This window comes from Morus notabilis, unplaced genomic scaffold (assembly GCF_000414095.1).
Source record: "Morus notabilis unplaced genomic scaffold, ASM41409v2 Scaffold793, whole genome shotgun sequence".
NCBI lineage: Eukaryota > Viridiplantae > Streptophyta > Magnoliopsida > Rosales > Moraceae > Morus > Morus notabilis.
This window is the reverse complement of record NW_010356914.1, coordinates 154,626-169,169: the sequence shown is the minus strand read 5'-3', so window position 1 is coordinate 169,169 and position 14,544 is coordinate 154,626. Positions and strand designations below refer to the sequence as shown.

Genomic DNA, 14,544 nt, shown 5'->3' with positions numbered 1-14,544 from the left:
TTAAGAAGGAATGGATTCCATCTCGTGTAATAATATTCCCGGCTACCTACTTCATCATGTCTCCAAAATACAAGGAAGAGGATTCAGGATCTCAGAATCCGTACCGAGTAAATCAAAAGACATAAATCCATAAATAGGAGTCTGTTAAGAACTCAGGATTAAGATCATCCTATATATGACCATCGGTAGACTCAATTAGAATTTCTATACTTAACGGAATTATTAAAAATTCATATTGTGTCTGTGTCCTTGTTCCACATAATCTCATTATGCGAAATACACGCATTCAATATCTCACCATATTAATAGTGCGGATAACACCGTTCCATTCTAAATGGGAATGACGTGTATTAATAATGTATTAATTAAAGATTCTGAACTTTAATTAAATTCATTATGAACATTGCTTTTTGATTATTATCCTTAAACATTATCCTCTCGTATATAACACTTATATACAATGTTTAAGGTTACATAAATAACCATGGAATTTTTATTGATATTCATAAAATATTCATAAATATATGCACATAAAATAATGAATAAACTCTTTTATTAAATAAATAGTAAATATCTTATTACATCTTATGCTTATAGGACACCATTCCCAACAGATCATGCGCCCACTCGCCCTAGAGTTGCTTACTTGAACAAGTGAGACTCCCTCAAAATCGTGGAGGTAGATAGGGAACTGTTGCATGAGAGGTGGTGGGATGATGTGTTCTGCAAGTGCTTGGGGCACTTCAAAATTCTTGTCAACGTCCGATGATGAAAGCATCTTGATGCAAATCAAATCTTCATCATCATATTGGGCCACGAGCTGTGGTGGCGGTGAAGGGTGCGGTAGCAGCTGCAATTGTAAAGGATTAAGAGGAAGAAATTGTTTAATTTTGGATCACTAATTAATAGTGAAGAGCTCCTAATTTGATTTGAAGAGTTGTATAACAAAAAATAAGAAAAAAAAATACACGAGTACTCACTGTTTTCTTTTTAGACTTCCCCTTCTTAAGCAAAAAGTTCAACATAAGTGACCTCTCAATCTTCAAGTGAATCCCTCTGAAAGATCGCTTCCTGACAAATCATCAAATTTGTGAGGTTAAATAAACAACAATGCAAATAAGCAAGCTAATAAAACTATGAGATGGTAAAAGAAAACCCCAGCCAGGCATGTGAAATAATATTGGCATTATCATTCCCTTTTCCAATTACCTCTATCTGCGTTGACCCAGCTCCGTATACTTACCACTTTTTTTTTTCTTTTTATGGCCTATTCTTTAATGATACTTTTAACCGAGCAGGGTACCAAGCCAGCTTCCACTTGTGTCTCCTGGGCTGGTTGACCCTTTACCAAACCAAATAGGACAAGTCCTAACTAAAAGTATACCAAGCGGCTACCTTAAACAAGAAATTCCAATCACAATTCACACAGAATACAATAGTTCTAAGACGGCAGAGAAGAAATTCTAATCACACAATATACAAACAGTTCTAAGTTTAATATATATATATATATATATATATATATGTCTATGCACACATTGTGGCCATATCAATATGCCTTAAAAAATAAACCGAAGCAATTCAAATAAGATATCCAAATGAAACAGTGTCTATTTCAAACACTTTATGTTGATTCAGCTTTATCCCAAAAACAAATGAATAAACATTAATATGGTAATTCATTACCAAAACCCAATTTCAAATTGGCTATTGCATTATATGTAATTTGCCATTGTATAACTAGGAGTATACACTGTTACATTTGAATTATTGAGGAAGCAAATATTGTTTACCTAATTGGTGGTCAAGTATCTTACTAAAACAGGAAATGAGAAAAAATGATAATTACCAACAAAAAGATCTGATAACTCACCTCCGACGGGAATCTCCAGAGCGCATGTCCGCCATTGAAGGATTGAAGAGAGCTCTTGATATCCAAATCCGATTCAGATTCCACCCATTCTCTGTGAATCCAGTGGTGAGAGATCGATATAAGCCTTCAAATCAAGCGGTGAGAGATCTAAAAAAGCCTTTAAATCTTTTCGTGAGCACAAAGGAAAAGAAGCCTTTAGCCATGGCGATGTGGCACTCTGGAAGAATTTGAGTGTGCAAGTGCACGCGAGGGAGGCTAAGTGAGATGAACTCTGCGCGTGGGAAATCTCCTATTCCAGATGAAATTTTGATTTATTACAATTTTTGCTTCTTTTTACTTCCAATTAAATTGCCAATTACACCTTTAACCTAATTTAATTAGACAAATGAGGATTAAATAAATAAATAGAGGGGAAATTAAAATAGAAATAACATAAATAATTAAAATAAACCTACAAATCAAGAAAAAACTCTCAAGAGCAAGCTAACTGAATTGCAAATGAGAGAGAAAACAACTGTAGTTATTACCTGTATTAGTAATGTTTTAATTATTAAATTCATTAGAACACATTTTGAATAAGCATATACTTGAAAAGGCCGCATAAGATTAAGAGTATGGTTGGGCTTGCTGTTCATCCAGACTACAATAATGTGGTTTTTATGATATGGAACAATCATATTTTCCAATATGAAAAGGTCGACGAGCTTCAAGTATCTATCAATGCAAAGGCCGACTGGCTTCAAGAACATTTAGATGGAAAGTTTGAAAAAAATTAAACTAACCGTAAATACACATGAACGATTTAGTACCTTCCCTCTCCTGCATCCTGCATGGCCAACACCGGTTCCTTCACACCCTCCATCTTTTAAGACCTTATATTTAGTTTCTTTCTTTCTTTTATTTATTTTTTATAATGGGCCGTGTAATGTACTATTGACCTATTTTTATAGGCTATTTATTCTTTTGTAGTATGCTTTTATTTGTCACTGAGATTATTATGATAAATATATGTTTAAAAACTTATTCTTGTGTTGATTCTTATTGCTCAACCATGCCATCACCCATTGCAGGAGGGAAAAGAAGCATAATCCCTTACTTAAGAAAGCTATAACAAACTAATGGGACTGTTCAAGGCACAGTGTTATAAGAGTAACTAAAGAAGAAATTTTTAATCCAACAACAACCGAGAGAAGACAAATTCAAAGCCAATTAATAATGTGCACACAACGAAAAAGTGTCAAACCTCAAGAAATATGAACCAAACACCAATGTAATATTTTTCAAAAAGACAGAACAAAATAGACAAATGCTAAAACTAAGATTTAAGAGTTGGCCACCACCCGGAAGTGGTTCACCTCATCTAATTTGTAAAATGAGAGCTCATTGCCCGCATTTAGTCCTCTAGTAATGTGAAAGTGATTAGTGCATGAAAATGCACCCTGAATACTGCTTTTGATTTATATAATATTAAAATATTTAAGCTTTAATTAAACAATTCCATTATTTTTATTCATAATATTTTTAATTGGAATTTGTCTAGTTTTTGCTTAATTATTTATAGATAAAAAGTAGTGTAAAAAGCCACACAAAAATAAGTCATGAAAGCCATATTTTCAACCATCCGGAGCTAAGCCTCTCAGCCGAGCCGCACAAGCCATCAGAGAGAGAGCCGAGTAGTTGAGCCGGCCAAGTCGCATCAGTCCGCGTGGGTCCCATCTCTTCCACGCTCCCTGACTCTTCCTCGCACGCGTCCCCAGCACGCCCATTCCTCAGCGAGCGCGTTCCTTCCACGGAGCCATCACCGCGCGTCCAATAACTCTGAAGCGTGGGTCCCGCGTGTCAGCGTGCCAACCCTCCGTCCATCTTGCGCGCGTTAGCTGTCCCCGCGACAGCCTTCTGCCAGCACACGCCAGCGCCCTTCCTCCACTCCGAGCGCGACACGTGGCACGTTTTCTCCTCACTACCAATCAAGCTTCGACACGTGTCCCTCCTGTGCTGATTCAGAATTCCTTCCCCAAAAATCAGAGCAAATTACCAGATTTCTTCCCCAAATCAAATATATGATTTCTCCTAATTTATGTGTAATTTTATTTTGTTTCCTTTTCTTTTGTAATTTTCTAGTTTTACTATTTATTTCATTATTTGACAGGCAACCTCTGAACACTATAAATAGAGGGGTTGGCCTAAGGTTTTTTAGAGCTTTTGATATTCAGTTTTCTATCGTCTTGCTGTCAGTCTCATATTTTCTCTCTAGAACTTGTGAGAATGTTTTGCAAGCTAGGCTAGAGTTTTCTTGGTGAGGTTAGAGATGAACTTTTGTTAAGTGATCCAATTCAGGTTTTTGATTCCTTGTGCTGTAAAGTTCAATATCTAAATGAATTAAATCTCATCTATCTTTCTTTTACTTTTCAAAATATTGTGTGCCAATTTTTATATAAGTTCAGTCACGCTTTTCTTATGTAATTATGTCATGCATTGTTTTGTTATTTAAATTATTTTACAAATTGTCTTTTACTACAATATTGTCAAATTGATATATTGTCGATTTTGGATAACTTGTAATAATAATATTTCGGAGTCAAGATAGAGATTTAATTAATCTGATTCCTTTATTTTGTGAATCAAAACTTGAATTAGTGAACGAAACATTAGGGATTCTCGACACCTTACCGTTTTTACTACTGAATTTTCTTCATACAAATTTTCTCCTTTTTATTTTATTTGCAATAAAAATCCCAAAAACTCTTTTTTTTTAATTCACTTTTCTCTAACGCTCTTATTCTGTTAGTCATTCTTGTTATTTTGTTATCTCTTTGTGGATACGGCCGCCCTTCTGTGCTACAATTGATCGCTTGTGAACATCACTTTTGGGCGTTAATCAGAAAGCCCGTCCAATAATGCACGTGGAAGATCATGCGCCCGCTCACCCTAGAGTTGCTTACTTTAACAAGTGCCTTGCCGGCAGCATCGTGGAGGTAGATTGGGAACTGTTGCATGAGAGTTGGTAGGATGATGTGCTCTGCAAGTGCGTTGGGCACTTCAAAATCAAATGTCTAATAAAATCAGATTTGAAAGTTCTAAAAGTAAATTTTTAATTTTGAAATAATTTAAAAATCTAAAAGTTACGTTGATTAAAGAAAAAAAGTAAATATATTAACCAATAGTAATTAAATGTTAAATTTGTCATATATTATACTTAGTGATACATTTTTCACAAGTATAACATATGATTAATTTGACACAATAAATAACATTAAATTATATAGTATTTTTTACATTCAAATGTTAAATTTATAATTAACACCTTAATTATAAGATTGCATTAGGAATGCTCTTAGTTTGGAAAAAAATCTCTTTTGAGGTAATAATGAATGGGAGCCCTTGGATACATTGCAAAATACTTTATTGAAAAAGATTCTTAGATGCTCATTAAATTTAGTTATAATTTATATACCTTTTCATATTTAAGAAAAATACGCTTATGATATAAAACAAATTTAATATGACGAATTTTTTTCTTCCTCCCTCTCTCTCATTCTCTTGAGTGGTATTAGGTTTTTTTGAGCATTCCCTTTTAGGGCTGGAGTCCGGCGGTGGCGGCATTTGGCCACCCTTCGGACTCTTGACCCCATGAATAAAAGTCTTAGTAAGAGCTTGGTGGAAGACTTGTCTATTTGGTTGGAAAGAGTTAGTTTTTGGCAAAGTATTTGGTGGAGGACGCCGGGCTTTGTCCTTTGGGCTTTGTCCCACTCATCGAAGTAGATCTGGGTGTTGGTTTCCATCTGTGGCCGTGGCTTGGGTGGGGTTTTGCTCTGGTCGAGAATGGCTTATGATGTATGGGTTTTCGGGAGGGTTGGCGTCTTCAGGGCTTCGGGCTCTCAAGGTGCGGTGACTCTCTTAGGAGGTGGTTTTGTGTCTTGTTTTTGTGTGTTTGTTTTAAGTCTTTAATAATGGAGGTGGTTACTCTACTGACTGATTGTTTTGTTATGTTTCATCCGCTTGAGGTGTTTCACGATGATGTTATTAGTGAGCTTTGATCTACATGTATTTAGACTTGAACGATCGGAGTTGTCCATCGATTATAGATGTGTGTTTTCAAAGAGTTATATGTGTGCTCGTTCTCCGTGCTAGCCTCCTTACGTAGGAGCACATTTTCCTCTCTTCCCGTTTTCACTATAAGTGGTGGAATGAGTCAATAATCGGGGTTAAATTAGGCTTATATTGCAAGGTCATTTGTATCAATATTAACGTTTATATTTCCGTGTTTTGAAATACAATCTACTTTAAAAAAAGAAATTTAATATGATGATTAATAATTATCTATTAGCAGAATATTATATCATACCACTAAATTTTTTATTGCCAACCACTGAGGGTCGTGGTGTAGTTGTAAGGACACATTTGTTAGGTCTCATTTACCCATCATCTCAGAATTTAATACTCTATATTCACGCGTTACTGCCCTACACCTTGTGAGAAATTAAATGGGTATTTACGGACTCTACTGAATGGAGAAGAGTGAAAACTGATTGGATGATGAGTGGGAAATTAATTTAAATTCTTTTTTCATATTCAGTGATCTCCTAAATTACTTTGATGGGGCTAAAAGATATGAAGTGGAATATCAAATCTCTTATTTGAGTAGAAAAAAAAATTCTTAATTGCCAATTTTTTGAGGTAATAATTGGTCAAAAGTTTGTGTAAAGAAAAAAGTAGGACAAAATTAAAAAAATTGATGGATCTTTAATTTTGGGCGTCACAAATATGGTTTGTACGGTACTTGTAAAAGCACGCTAGTAGTACTTCCACCACAGTGTACTCCCAAACTCGAAGGGAAGAAAAGAGTATCAAACAAACATCATCGAATGATGCGCATTCATAAACTCTATCTTCGTCTCTCTCTCCTCTCCCTCTCTCCCCTTTCTCTCTCTCTAAAACCTTCTCAATTCTCCCCTCTCTCCGCCCCCTCCCGCCGCAGCTCCGTCGCCGTCCGGAACGCCGTCTCCATGGCCGGCTCCTCCACCAGGCTTCGTAACCTCGTCCCCGTCAACGCCGTTGTCGCGGAGAACGGCGGCAATGGCGGGGCCTCCAATGGCTCTGCTTCTTCTTCGGCTTCTGCTACTCTTGCCGAGGATGAAGGTAACTCCTCGGAATTGGAATCTCCATTGTGAAAGTTTTTTTGTCTTTAATAGTCCGATTTATGATTTTGATCGTAAGAATTTGCTTTTCAAGAGATGTGGAAATGATTTTGATGTTTTGCGTTGGAACTTTGAAGGATTTTAGTTGAAGCGATAGAAGAAAGAGGTTTGATGAGTTGAAATGAAAGTAGGATACTGACTTTTTCTGATGTGTTTCGTTTTTTCGTTAAAGGTTGTATGTGATGAGTTGATATTTTATGGATTTATTGTACTATTGCTTTTTAGTCTACACAGAAAATGCATCAATGATTGGTGCAAATTATAATTGTGAAGAAACTTGTGATGATTGGTGGTGCTTGTTTGTATTCATAAATGAGCATAACGTTTTTTTTTTCCTACTATCGAAACAGTTCTTTATATTAATGCATGTCGGATTACGATTTTCAACAGATTTCAATTGTACTCATAAAAAGTACGAATTAACTTGATATCTCATAAAAGTTTTTAATGGGTTAAATACAGATACCATATCCAGCTTCTGACATTTTTAGTTAAAATGATATAGATGAGTTGACGGCGGGAGTTGGATATCGCCTTCCTCCACCAGAGATTAAGGATATTGTTGACGCTCCACCACTTCCTGCATTGTCATTCTCGCCATTCAGGGACAAAATACTGTTTCTCAAGCGGAGATCTTTACCTCCTTTGGCAGAACTAGCAAGGCCAGAAGAAAAGTTGGCTGGTATTCGAATTGACGGAAAATGTAATGCAAGGAGTCGTATGTCATTCTACACGGGCGTTGCGATCCATCAGTTAATGCCTGATGGTACCCTAGGCCCAGAGAGAGAGGTTCACGGCTTCCCTGATGGTGCTAAGATCAATTTTGTTACCTGGTCACCGGATGGTAGGCATTTGTCCTTCAGCGTCAGAGTTGATGAGGAGGATAACAGTAGTAGCAAGCTTAGAGTATGGGTTGCTGATGTGGAAACAGGGAAAGCTAGACCTTTGTTTGAGAATCCAGATATCTATCTGAATGCAGTTTTTGACAATTATGTTTGGTTGGATAACTCAACTCTATTAGTTTCCACCATACCCTTGTCTAGGAGAGACCCTCCAAAGAAACCCATTGTTCCCTTTGGCCCGAAGATTCAATCTAATGAGCAGAAGAATATTATTCAAGTTAGAACTTTCCAGGATTTGCTCAAGGATGAGTACGATGCAGACTTGTTTGACTACTATGCCACAAGTCAACTCGTTTTGGTTTCCTTGGATGGGGTAGTTAAGGAAGTTGGCCCGCCGGCTGTATATACATCTATGGATCCCTCCCCTGATCAAAAGTATATTTTGATCAGTTCAATTCACCGGCCATACTCTTTCATTGTACCATGTGGAAGATTTCCCAAGAAGGTAGATGTTTGGACAGCTGATGGAAGGTTTGTTAGAGAGTTCTGTGATCTGCCCCTTGCAGAGGATATTCCAATTGCCTTCAACAGTGTGCGAAAAGGGATGCGCTCCATAAACTGGAGAGCCGATAAACCATGTACTCTTTACTGGTATGCATTGCAGAACATATGTTTATAATTAGACAGTTTATTTATGCAAGTATGATTAAATCTTACTTGTATGGAGCTTTTGCTTGTACCGGCTTGGAAGGATAACTCTCTGACTCTTGAGATTTTTATTTTGTAGGGTTGAGACTCAAGATGGAGGAGATGCTAAAGTTGAAGTTTCTCCACGTGATATAATTTATACACAGTCTGCCGAGCCACTTGAAAGTGAAGAGCCAGAAGTCCTGCACAAGCTTGATCTTCGTTATGGGTATGACTATGGACTATTCATCTGCTTTAATGCTTAAAGGTTTTACCTGGGAAAAACTATTATTACTTTCATCTTTACAGAGGCATCTCCTGGTGTGATGATTCGCTGGCTTTAGTTTATGAATCATGGTATAAAACACGGAGAATAAGAACATGGGTGATTTCTCCTGGATCAAAGGATGTCAGCCCTCGTATCCTGTTTGATAGGTCATCAGAAGACGTTTACTCTGATCCTGGGTCACCCATGCTGCGGAGAACTCCTTCCGGGACTTATGTCATTGCGAAGATAAAGAAGGAAAATGATGAAGGCACTTATGTTTTACTAAATGGAAGTGGTGCTACACCAGAAGGAAACATGCCATTCCTAGATTTATTTGACATGTAGGTGCTTCGAAAAAACTGATTCATATTCTGTTCTCTAAAGTTTTCATCAGTGCGATAGTGGTCTAAGCCAATTTCTTTCAGAAACACAGGACAGAAAGAACGTATATGGAAAAGCGACAAAGAAATATATTATGAGACCGTTGTTGCCTTAATGTCTGATGAGAAGGAAGGAGATCTACTCATTGATCAGTTGAAAATATTGACGTCCAAAGAGTCAAAGACCGAAAACACCCAATATTATCTACTGAGCTGGCCAGAAAAGAAAGCATGTCAAATCACAAATTTCCCTCATCCTTATCCACAGTTAGCATCATTGCAGAAAGAGATGGTCAGGTACCAGAGAAAGGATGGAGTTCAACTTACAGCAACTCTATACCTTCCACCTGGATATGATCCGTCAAAAGATGGGCCCCTTCCATGCCTGATATGGTCTTATCCCGGGGAGTTCAAAAGCAAAGATGCTGCTGGCCAAGTCCGTGGCTCTCCTAATGAATTTGCTGGCATTGGTCCCACATCAGCCCTCCTTTGGCTTTCTAGAAGGCATGGATCACCGCGTTTCAATCACACCTTTTAACAGTATATAGCCTGATTTAAAACACCAGACCAATTTTTTTACTGCTCCAAGTCTTGCAGGTTTGCTATTCTTTCGGGACCAACAATTCCGATTATTGGCGAGGGTGATGAAGAAGCTAATGATAGGTAATTTTCTGTTTGCAAAATTATGTGCTTTCATTTGTAGTCGCATGTTAAAATTATTTCTATTAAAATTACTTGCTGAAGTTTAAATCACTTGTCGTCTAATCAAGTTGTAATGAAATATGTTTTGAGCAGATATGTAGAGCAATTGGTTGCTAGTGCAGAAGCTGCTGTGGAGGAAGTTTTACGTCGTGGAGTATGCTTTATTCTTATTTTTTACTCTGTTATCATGGCTTCAAGTTTAAATCTTTTGAGTCAGACTCTTCATGTTCTATGCTTATTAAGGTGGCTCATCCGAACAAAATTGCTGTTGGAGGACATTCTTATGGTGCATTCATGAGTGCAAACCTCTTGGCACATGCCCCTCATCTCTTCTGTTGTGGAATTGCTCGCTCTGGTGCTTACAACAGAACACTCACTCCTTTTGGTTTTCAGGTCAGTACACTCACCCTCTCCTGCTGCTGCTCCTCCTCCTCCTTGTGGGGTGAAGGGGGGTTTTTGTTCAACCTCTCTCTCTCTCTCTTCTGTGGTTTTATTTTCTTATCTTGCTATGGTATTGTTCTCTCTCTCTCTTCTGTGGTTTTATTTTCTTATCTTGCTATAGTATTGTTCTGTAGTTTCATAGTTTGCCCTTTTATAGTCTGACTTCTTTAATTTGTTGGTGTAGAATGAGGACAGAACCCTTTGGGAGGCTACTAATACTTACGTCGACATGAGTCCTTTCATGTCAGCTAATAAAATCAAGAAGCCAATTTTGCTAATCCATGGAGAAGAAGATAATAACCCAGGAACTTTAACCATGCAGGTAAGAGTATCTTGCCCTCTTTGTTTCCAAAAGATGAGTTTTGAGCTCTTGTTTGATGCCTTATTGCAAGCTTATGGTGCTCTTTCTCTATCTAACTGCTTACTTGCTGTTTATTTTGTGTTTTGCAATTTATGCAGTCGGATCGTTTTTTCAATGCTCTGAAAGGTCATGGAGCTCTTTGCCGCCTTGTGATTCTTCCTTCCGAGAGCCATGGATACGCCGCACGTGAGAGCATCATGCATGTGCTCTGGGAAACTGATAGATGGTTGCAGAGATACTGCGTGTCAAATGCTAGTGATGTAAATGTAGATGCTGATGGGAGCAAAGAGAGTTCTGGTGCAGGAGCTACAGATTCTGAAACCAAAACAGTTGCTGCCAGTGGAGGTGGAGGTGCAGAGATGTCAAATTTTGACGATGAAGGATACAACTTGGGGCCAAGGTCATTATTGTGGTAAGGTTTTTCATAATTTCTTACATGATACGACTTGTAAAGTCTCTGAAAATAATATTACCTTTTCATCAAGCTTTTTCTTTCTACCAAGACTTTGTTATTTAGCTGCTTGGAAATCAGATACTGTATGTTAATTGAGAACTTCTCATTCATGTCATTTTGGTTCAATAATGTAGAATAATTATTGAAAATATGTATACTTACGAATCGACTTATCCTGCTTCAGCTGCATTTGATGTTCTGTCATATTTCATGATCAAATAAATTTTGTTCCCATTGTTCTATCATACAAGGACACTTACTATGGTCGTAGTGTATCAAGTCGTGGCTTTGTATTGTTTTTCATAACTTTATGAGTTGATCGAACATATTGCAGAGTAAATTGCCCGTCTGTTTGGCTGCCAAGAATCAAGGCTGGAACACCGAGATGCTGCTAATTTTTTCTCCATGAAACTTCATGATAGCCTGTAATCTATGTGCACACCAAATTATTGTATGGCCCCCAAATTTTAGAGCACAACCCAGTGGCAAATTGCTTGATGAGCACCTATGACTTGCTCCCTGGAGGAAGGGGTCTCTGCTGAGTGTTTTCAATAAAAAAGCTCTTTGGGAAAAATTATTTTTACACTACTGTTCACTCTAACAATGCAAGAGCTTATTATGTTCATGATTTTATGGATCTTGTATCCCACATATTTTTTCTTTTTTTGCTCATGAAATACCTCAGATCTCATTATCCCCACAATGTATTTGTACCACATCAATTCTCTGTTCTATTGTGACTTGTGTGAGTGAGGCAACAGAAACTTGGGAGTAATTTTTTCTACCTTTTCTGAGATGAGATGGGCATGGGCCATGCGAGCTATTGGCGTAGGCCAAATCTCAATTTTACCCCTGAAAAGTGAGGACTCATGTGGGTTCAGAGATAGGGTCCACTTAGAGTTTTGTCGGGCCTAACACGTGGGTCTAATGACCAGACCACCCAGTGGGCCCGGAATTCATACAGAGCCAACAAGCAAAAGGACTGGGTAGCTCGACCAAATCCAAACTGGTGATACCTATCCTGTCAAACTTTTTTTTTTTTTTTTTTTTTTTCTCTTAATTGAATTTTCTTTCCCCTCCTAAACGCAAGGAAATATTTCTGATTTTCTATTTTATATAGTAAAAAAATTTGTTTATTGTTATGCATCTGTTGGAATTCACGTTTATATCTCCTCCTCAATGCCAAAAATTCTGATTTGAATCTAAATTGTCAACATGCACCACCTTCAACGTTGTTACTTGTGGGCAGTTTGTTGCTCATTATCTCGAAAAATATCTTTTCTTGGTGGAATTATCTTAAAAATACTGGTCAATAGTCAATACTAGTTAGGTAGTAGCATGCAAATGACGTTGTGAATCAATAGCCATCGATCAACATTAGGCTGCCAACTCATGTTTTTTTTTTTTAAGTACTATTGGTGAAACAAAGGACTTGTTCTTTTGAGTGAAAAACTCAAAAAAAGGTAACTTGAATTACAACTTTATTCGAGTTTTAGGCTGCCAACTCATGTTTTTTTTTTTTAAGTACTATTGGTGAAACAAATTTTTTTTAAGTACTATTGGTGAAACAAAGGACTTGTTCTTTGTGAAAAACTCAAAAAAAGGTAACTTGAATTACAACTTTATTCGAGTTCATATTCTTTTAAGTTTAAACTCGAGTTTATGATTAAAATTTGAGTTCAAGTTTCCCCTTCAACTCGAGTTCAGAAACTCAAACTCAAATTAATGAACAATATTTTTTTTATTCTTAAAAATACTATAACTTTTTCGTTTTAATTCTGATTGCGATGATTTTTTTTTCTATGCGTTGACAACGAAAAGACAAATAAAACCTGACTCATATACCCAATTAAAACTTTTCATCAGCATTGAGTTTTTATTAAAATACTATCTAAATACAAATTCAAGTTTTGGCTCACTCAAACATAAACTCAAAAAGATTATTATCTCAAACCATAACTCAAATGTATACAACCAAACACAAACCCAAATTACAAGTTCAACTCTAATTATAACTCAAATTCAACTAAAAAATTATACTCAAGTTAAATTCCAAAAGAATAAGTTCAAAGTTTACTGGGTAAAACCTCTAGCAAAAACTAGGTATAAAACCACGATTTTATGACCACGACCAATCATATATCAAACATATTGTTTTTATGTGGTTAAATTACTATTGTGGTACATGAAATAATGCACTTTGACTCTAAACACTACTCTCCTTTCCTCCAAGGCAATGCCACCGGATTCTTTAGGGCAGGGAAAATAAATATAATTGTAAAATAAATAAATATAAAAACTCCACTGGTTGGCTAACTGCCATAATGGGAAGAAAGTAGCATCTTCTCCGTCACAAGTCACAACCACTCTGATTCTATGTTCATGTCATGTTCATTTCATCGATTTGAATTTAAAATTCAAGTTTTGTTACAATAAGAAGTTATAAAAAACAGTCGCATCTAACTTTTTTATTACAGTAAAAAATTATAACATAAAATCATATCTCAAATCGAATTAAAAACTCGAATCAACGAACTAAACAAGTTTTAAATTATTTTAAACAATCAAATCACATCAAAACTATATTATAACTAAGGGCATGTTCTTTTAGAGTGTGACTTAAGTGTAGTTCTTGAGTTGAATTTGAGTTATAATTTGAGTTGAAGTTGTAACTTGAGTTTGTGTTTGGTTGTGTACATTTGAGTTATGGTTTAAAATAAGAATCTTTTTGAGCTTGTGTTTGAGTGAGTCAAAACTTGAATTTGTATTTAGATAGTATTTTAATAAAAACTCAATGGTGATGAAAAATTCTAATAGGGTATATGGGTGAGGTTTTATTCGTGTTTTCGTTGTCAACGCATAGAAAAAAATCATCTCAATTAAGATTAAAACGAAAAAGTTATAGCACTTTTAAGAATAGAAAAAATAATGTTCATTAATTTGAGTTCGAGTTTCTGAACTCGAGTTGAGGGGGAAACTTGAACTTGAGTTTTAGTCTCAAACTCGAGTTCAAACTTAAAAGAACACGAATTTGAATAAAGTTGAAACTCGAATTGTCTTTTTATGAATTTTTGAGGCTGCCGAACACACCCCAAAAAATTGATAAATTTCAAGTCCACCTTTTATTAGTTTTGATGTTCCAAATGCTCCTAACCATTTTTTCCCTACGACTACGACACAAGGACCCTAAATTTTTTTTCCCGAAAATAAAAAAGAATCCAACAATATCAAATAATTGGTAGAATTTACTCCAAAAAAAAAAAAAAAAGGCAGAAAAAAGAAAATAAAAAAATAAAGGGCTAAAAAAAAAAAACTTCTTTCTTCCCCCACTCCTTCAC

At 36.3% G+C, this 14,544-nt stretch overlaps 1 protein-coding gene across 2 annotated transcripts; it reads left to right on the top strand.

Moving 5' to 3' along the window:
- The first annotated feature begins 6,720 nt into the window (after positions 1-6,720).
- LOC21393065 (probable glutamyl endopeptidase, chloroplastic) lies at positions 6,721-11,843 on the top strand. 2 transcript variants are annotated; one of them, XM_024163619.1, is made up of 11 exons: positions 6,721-7,012; positions 7,577-8,564; positions 8,701-8,829; positions 8,910-9,209; positions 9,294-9,752; positions 9,846-9,911; positions 10,044-10,104; positions 10,194-10,343; positions 10,576-10,713; positions 10,851-11,164; positions 11,541-11,843. In XM_024163619.1, coding segments are annotated over exons 1-11 (2,880 nt in total). In that variant the 5' UTR covers positions 6,721-6,738; the 3' UTR covers positions 11,542-11,843. The 2 variants fall into 2 exon arrangements, with proteins under 2 accessions (XP_024019387.1, XP_024019381.1); XM_024163613.1 differs by lacking the exon at positions 11,541-11,843 and having other exon boundaries at positions 10,851-11,168.
- The last annotated feature ends 2,701 nt before the right edge of the window (positions 11,844-14,544 follow it).